Genomic DNA, 23,790 nt, shown 5'->3' with positions numbered 1-23,790 from the left:
AACTTCGGATGAATGGCACGACGATGGGTCTCAGGATCTCATCACGTTATCTCTGTGCATTCAAATTGCCATTGATAAAATGCAATTGTGTTCATTGTCCGTAGCTTATGCCTGCACATACCAAAACCCCACCACCACGGGGAACTCTGTTCACAATCTTGACATAAGGAAATTGCTCGCCCACACGACGCCATACACGCTTAGTGCCATCTGCCAGGTACCGTTGAAACCAAAACTCATCTGCCAAGAGCACACTTTTACAGCGTGCCAGTGCCATAAAAGGTGAGCATTTGCCCACTGAAGTTGGTTACGACGCCGAACTGCAGTCAGGTCAAAACCCGGGTGAGGTCGACGAGCACGCTGATGTGCTTCCCTGAGACGGCTTCTGACAGTTTGTCCAGAAATTTTTTGGTTGTGCAAACCCAGTTTCATTAGCTGTCCAAGTGGCTATTCTCAGACAATCCCACAGGTGAAAAAGCCAGATGTGGAGGTCCTGGGCTGGTGTGGTTACACATGGTCTGCGGTTGTAAGGCCGGTTGGACATACTGCCAAATTCTCTAAAATTACATTGACCTCCAATGTCTTATAGTAGAGAAATGACATTCAATTCTCTGGCAACAGCTCTGGTGGGCATACCTGCAGTCAGCATGACAAGTGCACACTCCCTCAAAACTTGACACATCTGTGGCATTGTGTTGTCTGACAAGACTGCACATTTTAGAGTAGCCTTCTATTGTCCCCAGCACAAGGTGCACCTGTGTAGTCATTTAATCCGTTTCTTGATATGCCACACCTGTCAGGTGGATGAATTATCTTGGAAAATTATAAATGCTCACCAACAGGGTTGTACACAAAGTAGTGCACAAAATGTGAGAGAAATAAGCTTTTTGTGCATATGGATAATTTCTGGGATCTTCCATTTCAGCTCATGATACATGGGACCAACACTTTACATTTTGCGTTTATATTTTTGTTCAGTGTAATAGCCTGCTCGTATTTCCCTATAAACAAAGGCTTGATTTACTTTTGATATTACCCTAACAAGGTTTAGAAACCTTTGATGTGGTGTAGCTATTATTAAGCTTTAGCTACTGACAGTTGAACTTGAGGTAAGGAAGAATGTGAGGTGGACAATTATTGTTTTAGGAAAGTAAAAAAAATATTGGTTATAAAGTTTTACATATGCTACTGGCTGGCAGGTAGTCTAGCGGTTAAGAGCGTTGGGCCAGTAACTGAAATGACTAGGTGAATAATATGTGCCCTTGAGCAAATACTACATATCGAAACACAAGGAATAGTGTTTATGTAATTTGTTATATGGCTGTTTTGAGAACACATACATTTAGCTCATTTGGCCAATATCCCTCGTTTATTGATGGCGCTAGCTGCGCCAGGTCGGAGGTTTCTTTCTCACTCTCTTTCTACTCACGGATATGAATGCATATGGCCTCCCGAGTGGCGCAGCGGCCTAAGGCACTGCATCTCATTGCAAGAGACATCACAATACCCCATAAAGCATGTCCCTGGTTCGAATCCAGGCTGTTTGACATCCGGCGGCGCACAATTGGCTATCATTGTAGAAAATAATTTGTTCTTTACTGACTTGCCCAGTTAAAAAAATATATATAGACAGATAAATGTCTTGTAAATTTCTCAAATGTCTGGTAAATTAAAATCTTCCCGGTCACGTTGTACAGAGGCATATTTTCCTAACAGAAACCCTAACACACATACAGACACAGGACCATGTCTGGCATTCCAGACGGACACTCAACAAGCTGTGGGGTTTAAAGAGGCCGGCGGCAATCCACCCCCTCGCCTGTCCCCCATTAAAGAGGCCTGGTTATCAGGCTGCTATCTGGTATGGGCACAGACACACAGGGCCTCTTTGAAAGTGATACATAACCCTGGTTTGCAGCGACGCCACCTCAGATCCCTTTAAACACAGAGCCGGGAGAGAGAGGCTGCTCGTCTGAGTAGGATTAACGCTCCAATGAGCTCAACAGGCCAATGACACACACGTGTGCGCACCCACACAAACGCAGCTAAATGAGCACAAACGCAGCCAAATGAGGGTAACAAATGAAAACATAAGTGGTACGACCATATGCCACACCCCAAACCTTTTGCACTGTACCCAAGACAGCCACATTTTTATATGACGCACCTAACATACAAGACCAATGTTTATGATCAAACCAATCTACAGTGTTTTCTCTAGGGTTTTCAGCAGTGGTGGTAAAGTTAGGGTGGCCAATGGCGCGGTTTTAAAGGCCCCCCTTTCGGCCGCAAAGACAATATTTTACCGTTTTAAAGCTAGTTTCTGCAATTCTACACATTTTCCATGGGGCTCCATTAAAAAGTATTTAGAAAAGATATCTGCTTTTAGTCATTTAAGACCACACGGAAAATGTTTTACCATCCCTAAAATTACAGTGCATTCGGAAAGTATTCAGACCCCTTGACTTAATCTACATTTTGTTATGTTACAGCCTTATTCTAAAATTGATTAAAAAAAAAAAAAACATTCCCTCAATCTACACACAATACCCCATAAAGCGAAAACAGGTTTAGACAAGGCACACACCAGTCTATATAAGGAACTACAGTTCACAGTGCATGTCAGAGCAAAAGCCAAGGGTACAAAACATTTCTGCAGCATTGAAGGTTCCCAAGAACATTGTGGCCTCCATCATTCTTAAATGGAAGTTTGGAAACTCCAAGACTTCCTAGAGCTGCCCACCCCGGCCAAACTGAGAAATTATGGGAGAAGGCCTTGGTCAGGGAGGTGACCAAGAACCCAATGGTCACTGACAGAGCTACAGAGTTCTACTGTGGAGATGGGAGAACCTTACAGAAGAACAACCATCTCTGCAGCACTCCACCAATCAGGCCTTTATGGTAGAGTGGCCAGACGGAAGCAACTCCTCAGTAAAGGAACATGACAGTCTGTTTGGAGTTTGCCAAAAGGCACCCAAAGGAATCCGACTATGAGAAACATGATTCTCTGGTCTGATGAAACCAAGATTAAACTCTTTGGCCTGAATGCCAAGTGTCACATCTGGAGAAAACCTGGCACCATCCCTATGGTGAAGCATGGTGGTGGCATCAGCATGCTATGGGGATGTTTTTCAGCGGCAGGGACTGAGAGACTAGTCACGATCGAGGCAAAGATGAATGGAGCAAAGTCAGAGATCCTTGATGAAAACCTGCTCCAGAGCGCTCAGGCTGGGGTGAAGGTTCACCTTCCAACAGGACAATGACCCTAAGCACACAGTCAAGACAACGCCGGAATGCCTTCGAGACAAGTCTCTGAATGTCCTTGAGTGGCCCAGCCAGAGCCCGGACTTGAACCTGATCGAACATCCCTGCAGACCTAAAAATATCTGTGCAGAGACGCTCCCCATCCAACCTGACAGAGCTTGAGAGGATCCGCAGAGTAAAATCGGAGAAACTCACCAAATACAAGTGTGCCAAGCTTGTAGCATTATATCCAAGAAGACTTGAGGCTGTAATCGCTGCCAAAGGTGCTTCAATAAAGTACTGAGTAAAGGGTCTAAATATTTAAGTAAATGTGATTTCATTTTTTTTATATACATTTGCAAAAATTTCAAACAATCTGTTTTTGATTTTTCATTATGGGGTATTGTGTGTAGATTGATGAGAAAAAAAACAATTGTATCCATTTTAGAAAAAGGCTGTAACGTAAGAAAATGTGTAAATAGTCAAGAGGTCTGAATACTTTCGGAATGCACTGCATTTTCAAAAACAATATTTAATACAATTCTTCCATGACCCAAAGAGAATAAACTGCTACCCACCAGTGGGTCCTAACCCACTAATAGGGAAACACTGCGGACGCAAGAAAGGATATGATTGGGCGGCAGGAAGTTCCAGCTAAGGACCTGATTGGCCAGAGCCAGGTATCTCTGGAACACAGAGGACATCTGAGCGTTGAGGTTCTCTCTGCGACTGAACTCCTGCAGCACCTCCATGGTCAATACGAAGATCTGACGCAGGTTGTCCTCCTGAACGTGAACACACATCAGAACAAAAACACACAAAAGGTGTCAACACAAACACACACTACTACCAAGCCAGAGAGAGCATAGCATTCAGTTAGATGAACAGAGGAGAAAGGAGGAAAAAGGAGCGGGAGGAAAAAGGAGCGGGAGGAAAAAGGAGCGGGAGGAAAAAGGAGCGGGAGGAACGGAAGTCTGACCTGAAAGATGCGTTTGCAGCTGCCGTGGAACTCCATGTTGAGGCCGATATTACTGGTCTTACTGGAGCTGGAGAACTCACTGATGAGGGCAGTCAGGATGGAGCAGGCCAGTGTCTGCTGCAGGGGCACACACAGGTCTGAGGTCACACACACCGTCTGATGTCATATGTCACATTGAGGATAGCTGACAGAGGACAGCAGCCGGCTTACTAAAGAGGACAGATCTAAATAGACCAATGCCATGAAAACCTCCATGGCCTCCTGAAGAATGACTGCCATCTAGTGGAGACAGTTATACTACTGGGAGAGCTCATATCAGGTTGGTGAGGCCAGAAATCTCAAAGGAACGGTGGGTACCGCATTGGCATTTAACTCCCCTGTTTTGGGGACCTGTGTGGTTCTGGTACCGGCTCCAACCAACATTTTAGCTTATGACTCTGACATCACATTAAGCTGGGATGTCCCTCCTACCATTTCATTCGCTCTTCCGACTGTCCAACTCCTGGCTGAATCCTACGTCACAGCCCCTAACAACATATGCCTGGAATCCTTACATCATAATGCAGCAGGAGTGGTTTCGTCACTGTGGCACATTCAGAGATATTTTAGATTACTAGCTATAAATCATCCATAAATTTTAAACAAAAACACTGTCATAAATGGGCAAGATTAATATAAGATGAAAGGCGAGTTCCTTACAAGTTCAGGAAGACAAGCTAGAGTTCTGTGAGACATTCACAGAAATGGGGGCAGACATTTTGATCAAGAAAGACAATTTGCATTTTAACACTAAACATACAAATATGTATTTTACAGTTATAAGGAAGGTGAAATCTTATAGTTAGTTGTTTTATAAGTTGATTATAGTATTTTTAGAAAGCATATAATTAATTTCAAGCCTTATTCATACAGCTGTGTTGAATAGTAAATACAGTTTGGAAAGTACTCCGACCGCTACATTTTGTTAAGTTACAGCCTCATTCTAAAAGGATAAAATAAAATCCTCAATCTACACACAATAACCCATAATGACAAAGTGAAAAAAGGTTTTAAGACCTTCAAAATAAAAAAACAAATACCTTACTTACATAAGTATTCAAACCCTTTGCTATGAGACTTGAAATTGAGCTCAGGTGCATCCTATTTCCATTGATCATCCTTGAGATGTTTCTACAACTTGGAGTCCACCTGTGGTCAATTCAATTGATTGGACATGAAAATGCAAATACCTGTCTATATAAGGTCCCACAGTTGACAGTGCATGTCAGAGCAAAAACCAAGCCATGAGGTCAAAGGAATTTTCTGTAGAGACCTGAGACAGGATTGTGTCGAGGCACAGATCTGTGGAAAAGTAATAAAAAATATCTGCAGCATTGAAGGTTCCCAAGAACACAGTGGCCTCAATCATTATTTAATGGAAGAAGTTTGGAACCACCAAGACTCTTCCTAGAGCTGGCTGCACATCCAAACTGAACAATCGGGAGAGAAGTGCATTGGTCAGGGAGGTGACCAAGAACCCGAACCTCAGAGTTCTACTGTAAAGATGGGAGAACCTTCCAGAAGAACAACCATCTCTGCAGCACTCCACCAATCAGGCTTTATGGTAGCGTGGCCAGACGGAAGCAACTCCTCAGTAAAGGAATATGACAGTCTGCTTGGAGTTTGCCAAAAGGCACCTAAAGGACTCAAACATGATACTCTGGTCGGGTGAAACCAAGACTGAAGTATTTTGCCTGAATATCAAATGTCACATCTGGAGGAAACCTGGCACCATCACTACGGTGAAGCATGGTGGTGGCAGCATCATGCTATGGGGATGTTTTTCAGCGGCAGGGACTGGGAGACTAGTCAGGATTGAGGGAAAGATGAGCGGTGCAAAGTACAGAGAGAACCTTGATGAAAACCTGCTCCAGAGCGTTCAGGATCTCAGACTGGGGTAAAAGTTCACCTTCTAACAGGACAATGACTGCCCACACAGCCAAGACAATGCAGGAGTGACTTCGGAACAAGTCTCTGAATATTCTTGAGTGGCCCAGCCAGAGCCCAGACTTGAACCTGATTGAATATCCCTGGAGAGACCTGAAAATAGCTGTGCAGTGACGCTCCCCATCCAACCGTACAGAGCTTGAGAGGATCTGTAGGGAAGAATGGGAGAAACTCCCCAAATACAGGTGTGCCAAGCTTGCGGCATCATAACCAAGAAGACTCATTTCTGTAATCGCTGCCAAAGGCACTTCAACAAAGTACTGAGAAAATAGTCTGAATACTTATGTAAATATATTATTTCAGGTGTTTCATTTTTAATTACATTTGCAAAAAAAAAACACAACTGAATCAACTGTAGAATAAGGCTGTAACGTAGGAAAATGTGGAAAAAGTCAAGGTGTAAATACTTTCCGAAGGCACTGTACATCATAAAATATTTGTACTGTGTACTTGAGCTTGTGTCCTCAAAAGTGACTACTCCTCAGCAATGTATAGCTATTTTTACCAGAAAGGTGATATTTTAACCTTTTTTTTTGGAGTATGCGGCATTACTAGTTATTGTTTATGGCCCTCTCGTGATAACTGATTACTTTTGGGGATAATGTAGATTACATACATTACATTTAACTTGTTTTAAAGCCAGAAGCAGAGTGAACATCTATGACTGTGGGATTTGAAGGAGTGGACTTGTGGAGCTCTTTTCCCATATCTCTAACGAGTGTACTCCTTTCACATCTTTGATAATTATGACATTCCGATGTTTTTTCCATGAATTGATCATTTGCCCAATCACATCGGATCTTTTCACATCAGATCTTTTTCAGAGTGGACTTGTTGATCTGAAAAAAGATCAGAAGAATTGGGCTGCGGAGTCAAGTAGGCTGCGTTTACCTAGGAAGCCCAATTCTTTTGACCAATAAGATCAGCTCTGAAAAATATATTACATGAAAAGATAGGATGTAATTGGTTAAAATACCATTTAGTGAGAAAAATATAAGAATTGGGCTGCCTGTGTAAACACTGCCTTATACATGTGTCTCGTGTCTGTGATAAGTGTAAGAATTAGACCGGTGTTTCTTACCACTGTGGGGTTGCCGCTGCTGATAAGCTGGCTGACTTCGTGGAAGATACCTTTACAGTTAATGGACTTGTCCAAAGAGCCTCTCTTCACTATGACCGCTACAGCGAGCAGGATCTGCTCCCGGACATACTTCTGTAGACTGGGGGGGAGAGAGGAGAGACTTATTTTTAAACTGCATTAGAGGCCTGCATGAAGTGAGATTGATAGATCATTGGGAATCTAATTCATGCTGCCGCAACACACACGCCTACTTGGGTCTCTGTAAAACGTAGGTGAGGAGGAATGTCCGGAGCGACTCGATGCTGGCCTTCTCCAGCAGGATCCACTCCCGTACCACCGCCTCCATGACGGCCGTGGCTGCCTGGAACAGCACATAGTCCACCTTACTGGTCTCTGTGGAGGGTGACAGATGCACATTAATCACAGAGTAGCGTTAAGATTTTCCTTCACTGGAACTCAGGGGCCTAGCCCAAACCCAGAACATTATTCTTCCTCCACCAAACTTTCCAGTTGGCACTATGCTTTGGGGTAGGTAGCGTTCTCCTGGCATCCACCACACTCAGATTTGTCTGTCGGACTTGCCAGATGGTGAAGTGTGGTTCATCACTCCAGCGAACACATTTCCACTGCTCCAGAGTCCATTGGCGGAGAGCTTTACACCACTCCAGTCCAGTCGACGCTTAGCATTCATTGCACATGCCGATCTTAGGCTTGATGTGCGGCTGTTTCCGATTATGGAAACCCATTTCAGGAAGCTCCCTCCAAACAGTTATTGTGATGACGTTGCTTCCAGAGGCAGTTTGAAACTCGGTAGTGAGTGTTGCAAACGAGGACAGGCAATTTTTACTTGCTATGCTCTTTAGCACTTGGCGTCCCATTTTGTGAGCTTGTGTGGCCTACCACTTTGTGGCTGAGACGTTGTTACTCCTAGATATTTCCACCTCAAAATAACAGCACTTAAAGGGCATACATTTTACAAACTGACTTGTTGGAAAGGTGGCATCCTATGTCAATGCCACATTGAAAGTCACTAAGCTCTTCAGTCAGGCCATTCGATTTTATACACCGGTCAGGGTGTGGCTGAAAAAGCCGCATCCACTAATGTGTGTCCACATACTTTTGCGTATATATAGTGTATTTCCATCAATTAATAGGCTAAAACACATTATTTCACAATGGGATTTTTTTATTTCTTCTCAAATCAAATCAAATTTTATTTGTCACATACACATGGTTAGCAGATGTTAATGCGAGTGTAGCGAAATGCTTGTGCTTCTAGTTCCGACAATGCAGTAATAACCAACAAGTAATCTAACTAACAATTCCAAAACTACTGTCTTATACACAAGTGTAAGGGGATAAAGAATATGTACATAAAGATAAATGAATGAGTGATGGTACAGAGCAGCATAGGCAAGATACAGTAGATGGTATCGAGTACAGTATATACATATGAGATGAGTATGTAAACAAAGTGGCATAGTTAGTGGCTAGTGACACATGTATTACATAAAGATGCAGTAGATGATATAGAGTACAGTATATACATATACATATGAGATGAATAATGTAGGGTATGTAAACATCATATTAGGTAGCATTGTTTAAACTGGCTAGTGATATATTTTACATCCTTTCCCATCAATTCCCATTATTGAAGTGGCTGGAGTTGAGTCAGTGTGTTGGCAGCAGCCACTCAATGTTAGTGGTTGCTGTTTAACAGTCTGATGGCCTTGAGATAGAAGCTGTTTTTCAGTCTCTCTGTCCCAGCTTTGATGCACCTGTACTGACCTCGCCTTCTGGATGATAGAGGGGTGAACAGGCAGTGGCTCGGGTGGTTGTTGTCCTTGATGATCTTTATGGCCTTCCTGTGACATTGGGTGGTGTAGGTGTCCTGGAAGGCAGGTAGTTTGCCCCCGGTGATGCGTTGTGCAGACCTCACTACCCTCTGGAGAACCTTACGGTTGTGGGCGGAGCAGTTGCCGTACCAGGCGGTGATACAGCCCACCAGGATGCTCTCGATTGTGCATCTGTAGAAGTTTGTGAGTGCTTTTGGTGACAAGCCGAATTTCTTCAGCCTCCTGAGGTTGAAGAGGCGCTGCTGCGCCTTCTTCACGATGATGTCTGTGTGGGTGGACCAATTCAGTTTGTCTGTGATGTGTATGCCGAGGAACTTAACTTACTACCCTCTCCACTACTGTTCCATCGATGTGGATAGGGGGGTGTTCCCTCTGCTGTTTCCTGAAGTCCACAATCATCTCCTTAGTTTTGTTGACGTTGAGTGTGAGGTTATTTTCCTGGCACCACACTCCGAGGGCCCTCACCTCCTCCCTGTAGGCCGTCTCGTCGTTGTTGGTAATCAAGCCTACCACTGTTGTGTCGTCCACAAACTTGATGATTGAGTTGGAGGCGTGCGTGGCCACGCAGTCGTGGGTGAACAGGGAGTACAGGAGAGGGCTCAGAACGCACCCTTGTGGGGCCCCAGTGTTGAGGATCAGCGGGGTGGAGATGCTGTTGCCTACCCTCACCACCTGGGGGCGGCCCGTCAGGAAGTCCAGTACCCAGTTGCACAGGGCGGGGTCGAGACCCAGGGTCTCGAGCTTGATGACGAGCTTGGAGGGTACTATGGTGTTAAATGCTGAGCTGCAGTCGATGAACAGCATTCTCACATAGGTATTCCTCTTGTCCAGATGGGTTAGGGCAGTGTGCAGTGTGGTTGAGATTGCATCGTCTGTGGATCTATTTGGGCGGTAAGCAAATTGGAGTGGGTCTAGGGTGTCAGGTAGGGTGGAGGTGATATGGTCCTTGACTTGTCTCTCAAAGCACTTCATGATGACGGAAGTGAGTGCTACGGGGCGGTAGTCATTTAGCTCAGTTACCTTAGCTTTCTTGGGAACAGGAACAATGGTGGCCCTTTTTTTGCATGTTGGTTAGGGATTGATTGAATATGTCTGTAAACACACAAGCCAGCTGGTCTGCGCATGCTCTGAGGTTTGCATTACCTGCAGCCTTGCGAGGGTTAACACGAAATGTTTTACTACCTGAATGCAGTGAAGGAGAGTCTGCATGTTTTCTTGCAGGCCGTGTCAGTGGCACTGTATTGTCCTCAAAGAAAATGATTTAGCCTGCCTGTGAGCAAGACATCCTGTTCCTTGACTGGGCTGGTTTTCCCAGGACGCCGTGATTGACTGTAGACCCTGCCACATACCTCGTGTCTGAGCCGTTGAATTGAGATTCTACTTTGTCTCTATAAAGAGAAATTAGCTTGTTTGATAGTCTTGCTGCACTGTTTGTAATCGGTCATGTTTCCAGTCACCTTGCCCATTAAAAGCAGTGGTTCTTTCAGTTTCACGCAATGTCAATCCACGGTTTCTGGTTTGACAATGTTTTAATCGTTGATGGGAAACATCTTCAACGCAAGGGTAATGAACTCGCAGAGAATCAGCGATTGTAACGTTCTGTTGTTGTCTGACGGAAACATATCTCAACGTGATGGAAGCAGTCTTGGAGTGTGGAGTCAGGTCGGACAGCGTTGAACAGACCTCAGCGTGGGAGCTTTTGTTTTAGTTTCTGTCTGTAGGCAGGGATCAGCAAAAACATCTTTTCTGGTAAGGAGGGCGGGGCATGGCCTTATGGCTAACGAGACGTGTTAGAATAAAAATGATCCAAGGTTTTGCCAGCCCCGAATGCGCAATCGATATGCTGATACACAATTAGGGAGCCTTGTTTTCAGATTAGAGAATTCTTTTGATTAAAATCCCCAGCTACAATGAATGCAGCCTCAGGATGTTGATTCCAGTTTGCAAAGAGTGGAATCCATACATCCTGAGCTGCATCGATGTGTCTGCTGGGGGATTTTATACAAGGCTAATTATAATCAAAGGCTCCCTAATTTGTATCGGCATATTTGATCGTCCGGGGCTTCAAATCAGGTGAACAGAAGGATTTGAGTTCCTGTATTCACACCACGTCTCGTTAGCCATAAGGCATACGCCCCCGCCCCTCTTCTTACCAGAAAGATGTTTGTTTCTGTCGGCGCGACCGTGGACGAAACCCATTTTGCACCGACTGATCCCTCTCCAGTGAGCCATGTTTCCGTGAAGCAAAGAACGTTACAGTCTCTGATGTCCCTCTGGAATGCTACCCTTGCTCGGATTTCATCAACCTTGTTGTCAAGAGACTGGACATTGGCGAGAAGAATGCTAGGGAGTGGTGCACGCTGTGCCCGTCTCCAGAGTCTGACCAGAAGACCGCTTCCATCATTTCCCTCTTTTACTGAGTCGTTTTTTTGGGTCGCCAGACAACAACATTGGATCCATTCCGTTGTCCTGGGTGAAAGGCAGAACACAGGATCCGTTGAAAAGTCATATTCTTGGTCGTACTGATGGTGAGTTGACGCTGATCTTATATTCATTTCTTCTCGACTGTATGTAATGAAACCTAAGATGACCTGGGGTACTAATGTAAGAAATAACACGTAAAAAAAAAAAATGCATAGTTTCCTAGGAACCACTGCGGCCATCTCTGTCGGGCCAGACAATTGGTGACTTTGAATTAAATCAGCTTTTCTCTCAGTTACAAAAACAGTGCAGCAAAGAAAAACTATCAAACCTGCTGTGTGTACATTATCATATATCACCCCACAAACTTTTACAGATGCACAATTGAGAGTAGAGGTCGACCGATTATAATTTTTCAACGCCGATACTGATTATTGGAGGACCAAAAAAAAACCAGCCCATGAATCAGCCGAATATATATGTAATAATGACAATTACAACAATACTGAATGAACAATGAACACTTTTATTTTAACTTAATATAATACATCAATAAAATCAATTTAGTCTCAAATAAATAATGAAACATGTTCAATTTGGTTTAAATAATGCAAAAACAAAGTGTTGGAGAAGAAAGTAAAAGTGCAAATGTGCCATGTAAAAAATTTAAACGTGTTAATGTCCCTTGCAAGAACATGAGAACCACGGCATCCCCAGCCGCGCCCTCAGAGCATGCGCAGACCAGCTGGCTGGTGTGTTTACGGACATATTCAATCAATCCTTATCCCAGTCTGCTGTTCCCACATGCTTTAAGATGGCCACCATTGTTCCTGTTCCCAAGAAAGCTAAGGTAACTGAGCTAAACGACTACCGCCCCGTAGCACTCACTTCCGTCATCATGAGAGAGACTAGTCAAAGACCATATCACCTCCATCCTACCTGACACCCTAGACCCACTCCAATTTGCTTACCGCCCAAATAGGTCCACAGACGATGCAATCTCAACCACACTGCCCTAACCAATCTGGACAAGAGGAATACCTATGTGAGAATGCTGTTCATCGACTACAGCTCAGCATTTAACATCATAGTACCCTCCAAACTCGTCACCAACCTCGAGACCCTGGGTCAGGGAGGAGGTGAGGGCCCTCGGAGTGTGGTGTCAGGACAATAACCTCACACTCAACGTCAACAAAACTAAGGAGATGATTGTGGACTTCAGGAAACAGCAGAGGGAAGACCCCCCTATCCACATCGAAGAGACAGTAGTGGAGAGGGTAGTAAGTTTTAAGTTCCTTGGCGTACACATCACAGACAAACTGAATTGGTCCACCCACAGACAGCATTGTGAAGAAGGCGCAGCAGCGCCTCTTCAACCTCAGGAGGCTGAAGAAATTCAGCTTGTCACCAAAAGCACTTACAAACTTCTACAGATGCACAATCGAGAGCATCCTGTCGTGCTGTATCACCGCCTGGTACGGCAACTGCTCCGCCCACAACCGTAAGGCTCTCCTGAGGGTAGTGAGGTCTGCACAGCGCATCACCGGGGGCAAACTACCTGCCCTCCAGGACACCTACACCACCCAATGTCACAGGAAGGCCATAAAGATCATCAAGGACAACAACCACCCGAGCTACTGCCTGTTCACCCCGCTATCATCCAGAAGGCGAGGTCAGTACAGGTGCATCAAAGCTGGGACCGAGAGACTGAAAAACAGCTTCTATCTCAAGGCCATCAGACTGTTAAACAGCAACCACTAACATTGAGTGGCTGCTGCCAACACACTGACTCAACTCCAGCCACTTCAATAGTGGGAATTGATGTAAAATATCACTAGCCACATTAAACAATGCTACTTAATATAATGTTTACATACCCTACATTATTCATCTCATATGTATACGTATATACTGTACTCGATACCATCTACTGCATCTTGCCTATGCCGCTCTGTACCATCACTCATTCATATATCTTTATGTACATATTCTTTATCCCTTTACACTTGTGTGTATAAGGTAGTAGTTTTGGAATTGTTAGTTAGATTACTCGTTGGTTATTACTGCATTGTCGGAACTAGAATCACAAGCATTTCACTACACTCGCATTAACATCTGCTAACCGTGTGTATGTGACAAATAAATTTGACTTGATTTCATATGAAAGCTGGTGGTTCCTTTTAACATGAGCCTTCAATAGTCCCAGGTAAGAAGTTTTAGGTTGTAGTTATTATAGGGCTATTTCTCTCTATACCATTTGTATTTAATATACCTTTGACTATTGGATGTTCTAATAGGTACTTTAGTATTGCCAGCCTAATCTCGGGAGTTGATAGGCTTGAAGTCCTAAATGGCTCAATGCTTAAAACACAGCGAAGATCTGCTGGCAAACGCAGTAAAGTGCTGTTTGAATGAATGCTTACGAGCCTGCTGCTGCCTACCACCGCTCAGTCAGACTGCTCTATCAAATCATAGACTTAATTATAACATAATAGCACACAGAAATACGACCCGTAGGTCATTAATATGGTCAACAATCATTTCAAAAACAAAACGTTTATTCTTTCAGTAAAATGCGGAACCGTTACCTATTATATCTAACGGGTGGCATCCATAAGTCTAAATATTCCAGTTACATTGCACAACCTTCAATGTTATGTAATAATTACCTACAATTCTGGCAAATTAGTTGAGCCAGACAGCCCAAACTGTTGCATATACTCTGACTCTGCGTGCAATGAACGCAAGAGAAGTGACAATTTCCATAGTTGATATTGCCTGCTAACATGAATTTCTTTTAACTAAATATGCAGGTATAAAAATATATACCTCTGTGTATTGATTTTAAGAAAGGCATTGATGTTTATAGTTAGGTACACATTGGTGCAACGACAGTGCTTTTATCGCGAATGTGCTTGTTAAATCACCCGTTTGGCTAAGTAGGCTGTGATTCAATGATAAATTAACAGGCACAGCGTCGATTATATGCAACGCAGGACAAGCTAGATAAACTAGTAATACCATCAACCATGTGTAGTTAACTAGTGATTATGTTAAGATTGATGTTTTTTTATAAGATAAGTTTAATGCTAGCTTGCACCTTACCGAACACATACCATTTGTGTACAGTCAATTACAACATATCTCAACAGGAAGTCAGCCTGCCACGCAGTCTACTCGTGGAGTACAATGTAATCGGCCATAATCGGTGTCCAAAAATGCAGATTACCGATTGTTGTGAAAACTTGAAATCTGCCCCAATAAAATCGGCCATTCTGATTGATTGGTCGACCTCGGAGAGCATCCTGTCGGGCTGTATCACCGCCTGATATGGCAACTGCACCGCCCTCAACCGCAAGGCTCTCCAGAGGGTGGTGCGGTCTGCACAACGCATCACCAGGGGCAAACTACCTGCCCTCCAGGAGACTTACAGCACCCGATGTCACAGGAAGGACAAAATAATCATCAAGGACAACAACCTCCCAAGCCAATGCCTGCTCACCCAGCTGCCACCCAGGAGACGAGGTCAGTACAGGTGCATCAAAGCTGGGACCGAGACTGAAAAACAGCTTCTATCTCAAGGCCTACAGAATGTTAAACAGCAATCACTAACACAGAGATGCTGCTTCCTACATACAGACCAAATCATAAGCCACTTTAATAAATGGATCACTAGTCACTTGAAAAAAATGCCACTCTAATAATCTCATATGTATATACTGTATTTTATACCATCTATTGCATCTTGCCTACGCCGCTTGCCCATCGCTCATCCATATATGTATATGTACATATTCTTATTCCATCCCTTCACTTGTGTGTATTAGGTAGTTGTTATAAATTTGTTAGATATTACTGCACCGTTGTAACTAGAAGCACAAGCATTTCGCTACACTCACATTAACATCTGCTAACCATGTGTATGTGACCAATAACATTTGATTTGATTTAGGCCTAACACACACAAACAAACATTATTGAGGAGTGTGTTGAAGCTTTTTTGTTAGAGGGACACTTACCTAATATGTGCTTACAGACAGCGAAGGGTGATTTAGACTTCCGGAAGGAGAGGAATATGTGTTCTGCGTGCTGCCTCTGTTCTGTATTGACCATGGACGGCGGTGCCTAAACACACATACCATTTGTGTACAGTCAATTACACCATATCTCAACTAGGTAAAGTCACACACACACCTTAAAAGACCCCTAAAATATACACAACTAAACACACACATACGCGGTAAACCAAGGAGTGAGGCTAGAATGGGGCTCGGCAGGAAAATCCCAATCCAGGTCTAATTGCAGTAAATTAAGATCTCTGACTCACGTCACGGTGGACAGGAATGAGGCGAGAAATACCATTTTATCTCTCCTGACCACAGGCACGACAGGGGCTTCCTTCCCATGCCCACCCCTCCCCTTAACATACACGTCACACACGTTTAGAAACTATTGGACCATATTATGTTAACTTGCTAACCTCTTATTCAACACAGTTACATAATTAAGTGGCTAAAACAATAGCACGGATAGAATAAACTCAAACATGAATAATGTTATTCGAAGTAACTGGCACGAGCTCCCAAGAGTACTTCAATTACCAAGCATGGTGCTTAATCAAGTGTGTGATCGATAACTTTTAGCCAACTACTGTACTAGCAAGCCAACCCTTCCCGATGGATAAACTAATTGTTTCCAATATATCACTTTTCCTTTACTAAAAGCTGTGCTTTGTAATATATTCAGGGAATTGAGACAGTGTCCTCATTGACTTGCATAACGTTGGTGACAAATAGACGGTAAAGTCAATAGCTAGCTAGCTAACGTTAGGTGGAACATGGTGAATCAACAGCGTGGCTAACGACGCGGGCTGCAATGGGGATGTTCACCGAACTGTCTAGCGTTGAAGAAATACAACTTGAGTATTGAATCAAACGAACTAGCTAAACCAGTGTGTGGTTCCCTGTAAACATGAGTGTTCTACTAGTGAAGTGTTTTGGAAACATCGTCACAACAGACACTGTCACACATAGCTAGCGGCTTTTGGGGGTGATGGCTATGCTAGATTTTTGCAGGATGGAGACAACACTGCGCCACGCATCAGTATCCTTTACGATAAAAAACTGTGCCCGATAGATCGCTCGCCGTCACATAACCCTCAATAAAACCAAGAACTAAACAAATACCAAAAAACTTTAACAAAAAAAATATTATATTTCTCACCATTAAAACTTTGGCAGCGCTTTCCAGCTGTGAAATCACTTCTGGTGCACCAACCGCCGCCATCATTGTCTCTCTTCAATGACGCGCCATGCGTTGAATTATGGGATTAGGGGTACTCTGGCCAATTTGATTGTGGAGACTTTTTGCAGGGAGTTTCAGGACACCGCGTCGCTCTATGGAGGATACGTAATAAAAAACAGCAATAAAATATTGAACATAAGGTCTTAATTTTTACAAGCCAAGACGCTTGCAAACGTCATATGTTGTGATACCTTAACGTTTATAGATGATTCCTACCACCAGGAGAGCGCACCAAAAAAGTCAGAAAATCATTTGAATCCTTTTGTCAAAATGGTTTATTGAAAGATTTGCACTGAAGTGGGACTTTCTGGAAAGTGTTTTTTTAACAATATTGATAAAGGTGGTCATTTTTACTTCTAAAATAAACCCCCATTATGCCTATTTATATGTGTTCTAAATGACATATTACCAGAGATCTATGTTATTACCTTTATTTTATCATAACCCCCAGAGGACCTATTCTGTTCATAATGTTATGGTTGTCATAACATAGGACACAAATTATACCTATTAAAAAAGTGATGTTGCTCTCATGAAATGTAATTCCTTGCCCCACTAGCCTATTATAGAAAATATATTGTTTTACGTGTGATTTTATAGCTTCAAATGATGATGTAAATTACTTTAAAGAGATATGTCAGTTATGAAAACATATGCAGCCACATTTCTTAGAACTCTGTGACAGATTAAAAAAAACTACCAGTTATGTCTAAATGGTGTGTGCGTGTCCTTCAAATCTGAGCCCACAACATCATCTGTTGTCATTTGATTTCATCTGTTGTATGTTGTACTTCTGATTGTTCTATCTCATTGGTTACATTTACATTTAAGTCATTTAAGTCATTTAGCAGACGCTCTTATCCAGAGCGACTTACAAATTGGTGAATTCACCTTCTGACATCCAGTGGAACAGCCACTTTACAATAGTGCATCTAAATCATTAAGGGGGGGGGGTGGTGAGAAGGATTACTTATCCTATCCTAGGTATTCCTTGAAGAGGTGGGGTTTCAGGTGTCTCCGGAAGGTGGTGATTGACTCCGCTGTCCTGGCGTCGTGAGGGAGTTTGTTCCACCATTGGGGGGCCAGAGCAGCGAACAGTTTTGACTGGGCTGAGCGGGAACTGTACTTCCTCAATGGTAGGGAGGCGAGCAGGCCAGAGGTGGATGAACGCAGTGCCCTTGCTTGGGTGTAGGGCCTGATCAGAGCCTGGAGGTACTGCGGTGCCGTTCCCCTCACAGCTCCGTTGGTCTTGTAGCGGATGCGAGCTAACTGGAAGCCAGTGGAGAGAGCGGAGGAGCGGGGTGACGTGAGAGAACTTGGGAAGGTTGAACACCAGACGGGCTGCGGCGTTCTGGATGAGTTGTAGGGGTTTAATGGCACAGGCAGGGAGCCCAGCCAACAGCGAGTTGCAGTAATCCAGACGGGAGATGACAAGTGCCTGGATTAGGACCTGCGCCGCTTCCTGTGTGAGGCAGGGTCGTACTCTGCGGATGTTGTAGAGCATGAACCTACAGGAACGGGCCACCGCCATGATGTTGGTTGAGAACGACAGGGTGTTGTCCAGGATCACGCCAAGGTTCTTAGCGCTCTGGGAGGAGGACACAATGGAGTTGTCAACCGTGATGGCGAGATCATGGAACGGGCAGTCCTTCCCCGGGAGGAAGAGCAGCTCCGTCTTGCCGAGGTTCAGCTTGAGGTGGTGATCCGTCATCCACACTGATATGTCTGCCAGACATGCAGAGATGCGATTCGCCACCTGGTCATCAGAAGGGGGAAAGGAGAAGATTAATTGTGTGTCGTCTGCATAGCAATGATAGGAGAGACCATGTGAGGTTATGACAGAGCCAAGTGACTTGGTGTATAGCGAGAATAGGAGAGGGCCTAGAACAGAGCCCTGGGGGACACCAGTGGTGAGAGCGCGTGGCGAGGAGACAGATTTCGCCACGCCACCTGGTAGGAGCGACCTGTCAGGTAGGACGCAATCCAAGCGTGGGCCGCGCCGGAGATGCCCAACTCGGAGAGGGTGGAGAGGAGGATCTGATGGTTCACAGTATCGAAGGCAGCCGATAGGTCTAGAAGGATGAGAGCAGAGGAGAGAGAGTTAGCTTTAGCAGTGCGGAGCGCCTCCGTGATGCAGAGAAGAGCAGTCTCAGTTGAATGACTAGTCTTGTAACCTGACTGATTTGGATCAAGAAGGTCATTCTGAGAGAGATAGCGGGAGAGCTGGCCAAGGACGGCACGTTCAAGAGTTTTGGAGAGAAAAGAAAGAAGGGATACTGGTCTGTAGTTGTTGACATCGGAGGGATCGAGTGTAGGTTTTTTCAGAAGGGGTGCAACTCTCGCTCTCTTGAAGACGGAAGGGACGTAGCCAGCGGTCAGGGATGAGTTGATGAGCGAGGTGAGGTAAGGGAGAAGGTCCCCGGAAATGGTCTGGAGAAGAGAGGAGGGGATAGGGTCAAGCGGGCAGGTTGTTGGGCGGCCGGCCGTCACAAGAAGCGAGATTTCATCTGGAGAGAGAGGGAGAAAGTGGTCAGAGCACAGGGTAGGGCAGTGTGAGCAGAACCAGCGGTGTCGTTTGACTTAGCAAACGAGGATCGGATGTCGTCGACCTTCTTTTCAAAATGGTTGACGAAGTCATCTGCAGAGAGGGAGGAGGGGGGGGGGGAGGAGGATTCAGGAGGGAGGAGAAGGTGGCAAAGAGCTTCCTAGGGTTAGAGGCAGATGCTTGGAATTTAGAGTGGTAGAAAGTGGCTTTAGCAGCAGAGACAGAGGAGGAAAATGTAGAGAGGAGGGAGTGAAAGGATGCCAGGTCCGCAGGGAGGCGAGTTTTCCTCCATTTCCGCTCGGCTGCCCGGAGCTCTGTTCTGTGAGCTCGCAATGAGTCATCGAGCCACGGAGCGGGAGGGGAGGACCGAGCCGGCCTGGAGGATAGGGGACATAGAGAGTCAAAGGATGCAGAAAGGGAAGAGAGGAGGGTTGAGGAGGCAGAATCAGGAGAAAGGTTGGAGAAGGCATGAGCAGAGGGAAGAGATGATAGGATGGAAGAGGAGAGAGTAGCGGGGGAGAGAGAGCGAAGGTTGGGACGATATTGATAAAGGTGGTTCCTTCTGTAAGATAAATATTTGACACTTCATGGTAGGGTTAACATATTTACTTTTGAAAATGTCATCAATTCGTACATAGTTATTGGTGATGTGATAACTAGTTCTTCCTGAATACATACAATGCCTGTGCTGTGTAGGATAGATGGTGTGCTGGACTTCCTCCACTGGTAAAAAGTTTATCATAATCTACATGTTCATCCATCAACCACACATAAACCTCTTTCAACCAAGATGAATAACCTGCATAGATTTAAGTTGTAATCAACCCCCCCATTTGAATATTTCACTGTATTGCTCATCTTACCATTGATTAAATGGAACCCATGTTTCAGTTCACGTGTGCATCAAAAAATATCCTGCAACCCTTTTAACACCTTCAGAGAGGTAGCCCACACAGTGAAATGACAGACTTGAGAAAAATGTCAATTTATGTCAAAACACCTTCTAAGTGTTCTCTGTGTGTCTTGTTGCATTTCAATAGAATACTGAATAAAAAGATGTTCAGGTCTATATATGAACACCCTCGTCCTTATACTGCTTTCTAAATCAATATTATGGTAAGACAAACTTGACACCAAACTCAAAGTCTTGATGTTGTAGGCAAAACGTGTGGATAATGAAGGGGGATTTTTAACAGATTGGTTCTCCTATGTGTCTTTCTCACTAAAATACACACATGGACAGCCACACACAGCCCCCGAGCACCGCCCCCTACCAACACAACTGTTGGATTTTTAAATCCAAAGGACAGGTCAAACCCCCTGGGGAAAAAAGAGAGAACTAAACAAAGCTCAAGCAACTTTTGTGTGAATATTGCACCAAGAACGGACTCTTATCCAGGCCAATGTTTCACAGCTCTCCCTCGCTGTGTACCATATGAGTCGTGTCAGCCAGGCTACTACAAAACCCCAAACTCTTCACTTTAAAGGTATGGGGTTAAGATCTGACTACAACCTACTCTGAATATTGTCCTCTTTTCTTTTGCACATATGGCCTTTTGATCTTGCTGATGTGTGTGGACCTGTCAGATTCTGCAGGAACTGCATAACTAGTCCTAGTTTCCCTATGTTCACAGCTAGTACAAACAGCACTCTGAAATATTTTGTTTGCAGAAGCATTAAAATGCTTAACATGCACTTAGCAGTTTAAAGAAGCCTGTGATTAAAAGCAGAGTCCTGTGGACATGGTGACGTTGCACTGTATTAATGATGATCATGTATTTTGCAATAACTATTCTTTTCACTGTATTTATCATGTGCTATAACATATAAACCCATAGCTTCTGTTACAGTTGAAGTCGGAAGTTGACATACACCTTAGCCAAATACATTTAAACTCAGTTATTCACAATTCATGACATTTAATCCTAGGGAATTTTTACTGTCTAAGGTCATTTAGGATCACCACTTTTATTTTAAGAATGTGAAATGTCAGAATAATAGTAGAGAGAATTATTTATTTAAGCTTTTATATCTTTCATGACATTCCCAGTGGGTCAGAAGTATACATGCACTCAATTAGTATTTGGTAGCATTGCCTTTAAATTGTTTAACTTGGGTCAAATGTTTCAGGTAGCCTTCCATAAGCTTCCCACAATAAGTTGGGTGAATTTTGGCCCATTCCTCCTGACAGAGCTGGTGTAACTGAGTCAGGTTTGTAGACCTCCTTGCTCGCACACGCCTTTTCAGTTCTGCCCACAAATGTTCTATAGGATTGAGGTCAGGGCTTTGTGATGGCCACTCCAATATCTTGACTTTGTTGTCCTTAAGCCATTTTGCCACAATTTTGGAAGTATGCTTGGGGTCATGGTCCATTTGGAAGACCCATTTGCGACCAAGCTTTAACTTCCTGAATGATGTCTTGAGATGTTGCTTCAATATATCCACATCATTTTCCTACCTCATGATGCCATCTATTTTGTGAAGTGCACCAATCCCTCCTTCAGCAAAGCACCCCCACAACATGATGCTGCCACCCCCTGTGCTTCACAGTTAGGATGGGGTTCTTCGGCTTGCAAGCCTCCCCGTTTCCTCCAAACATAACTATGGTCATTATGGCCAAAGAGTTATATTTTTGTTTCATCCGACCAGAGGATATTTCTCCAAAAAGTACCATCTTTGTCCCCATGTGCAGTTGCAAACCGTAGTCTGGCTTGTTTATGGCGGTTTTGGAGCAGTTGCTTCTTCCTTGCTGAGCGGCCTTTCAAGTTATGTCGATATAAGACTTGTTTTCCTGTGGATATAGATACTTTTGTGCCTGTTTCCTCCAGCATCTTCACAAGGTCATTTGCTGTTGTTCTGGGATTGATTTGCACTTTTTGCACCAAAGTACATTCATCTCTAGGAGACAGAACTCATCTCCTTCCTGAGCGGTATGACAGCTGCGTGGTCCCATGGTGTTTATACTTGCATACTATTGTTTGTACAGATGAACGTGGTACCTTCAGGAATTTGGAAATTGCTCCCAAGGATGAACCAAACTTGTGGAGGTCTACAATTTTGTTTCTGAGGTCTTGGTTGATTTCTTTTGATTTTCCCATGGTCAAGCAAAGAGGCACTGAGTTTGAAGGTAGGCCTTGAAATACATCCACAGGTACACCTCCAACTGACTCAAATTATGTCAATTAGCCTATCAGAAGCTTCTAAAGCCATGACATCATTTTCTGGAATTTTCCAAGCTGTTTAAAGGCACAGTCAACTTTGTGTATGTAAACTTCTGACCCATTGGAATTGTGGTAAAGTGAATTATAAGTGAAATAATCTGTCTGTAAACAATTGTTGGAAAAATTACTTGTCATGCATAAAGTCGTAACCTACTTGCCAAAACTATAGTTTGTTAACAAGAAATTTGTGGAGTGGTTGAAAAATGAGTTTTAATGACTCCAACATAAGTGTATGTAAACTTCCGACTTCAACTGTATACACAGTGTGTATCAGAAAGTATGCAGACCCATTCACTTTCTCCACATTGTTGCTTTACAACCTTATTGTAAAATGGATTAAATAGTCCCCCCCCCTCAAGCTACACACAATACCCCATAACGACAAAGCAAAAACAGTTTTATTAAAAATAAACTGAAATATCACATTTACATAAGTATTCAGACCCTTACTCAGTACTTTGTTGAAGCACCTAAGGTAGGAATTACAACCTCGAGTCTTCTTGGGTATGAAGCTACAAGTTTGGCACACCTGTATTTGGGGAGTTTCTCCCATTCTTCTCTGAAGATGCTCTCAAGCTCTGTCAGGTTCAATGGGGAGCGTTGCTGCATAACTATTTCATGTCTCTCCAGAGATGTTAGATTGGATTCAAGTCCGGGCTCTGGCTGGGCCACTCAATTACATTCAGAGACTTGTCCTGAAGTCACTCGCACATTGTCTTGGCTGTGTGCTTAGGGTCATTGCCCTGTTGGAAGGTAAAGCCTTGCCCCAGTCCAAGGTCATGAGCGCTCTGGAGCAGGTTTTCATCAAGGATCTCTCTGTACTTTGGTCTGTTCATCTTTCCCTCAATCCTGTTAGTCTCCTAGCCCCCGCTGCTGAAAAACATCCCCACAGCATTATGCTGCCACCACCATGCTTCACCGTAGGGATGGTGCCAGGTTTCCTCCAGACGTGACGCTTGGCATTCAGGCCAAATAGTTCAACTTGGTTTCATCAGACCAGAGAATCTTGTTTCTTATGATCTGAGTCTTTTGGCTGTTGAATGCCCTGTACTGAGGAGTGGCTTCTGAACTCTGTCAGACTTACCATTGGATTATTGGTCACCTCCCTGACCAAGGCCCTTCTCCCCCGACTGCTCTGTTTGGCCAGGCAG

The 23,790-nt window shown here is 44.0% G+C and overlaps 1 protein-coding gene across 1 annotated transcript in view; it reads right to left on the bottom strand.

Moving 5' to 3' along the window:
- Positions 1-16,882, bottom strand: part of LOC135547472 (exportin-4-like) — a 56,792-nt gene extending 39,910 nt beyond the window's left edge. Inside the window, 6 exon segments of the mRNA XM_064976513.1 lie at positions 3,876-4,028; positions 4,223-4,339; positions 7,290-7,428; positions 7,541-7,682; positions 15,589-15,694; positions 16,793-16,882. Coding sequence (XP_064832585.1) covers positions 3,876-4,028; positions 4,223-4,339; positions 7,290-7,428; positions 7,541-7,682; positions 15,589-15,694; positions 16,793-16,882 — 747 coding nt within the window.
- Between the last annotated feature and the right edge of the window lie 6,908 nt (positions 16,883-23,790).

Source organism: Oncorhynchus masou, chromosome 10 (genome assembly GCF_036934945.1).
Source record: "Oncorhynchus masou masou isolate Uvic2021 chromosome 10, UVic_Omas_1.1, whole genome shotgun sequence".
NCBI classification, from domain to species: domain Eukaryota; kingdom Metazoa; phylum Chordata; class Actinopteri; order Salmoniformes; family Salmonidae; genus Oncorhynchus; species Oncorhynchus masou.
Note: the sequence above shows the minus strand (reverse complement) of the source record. Positions and strands in the feature narration are given on the sequence as shown.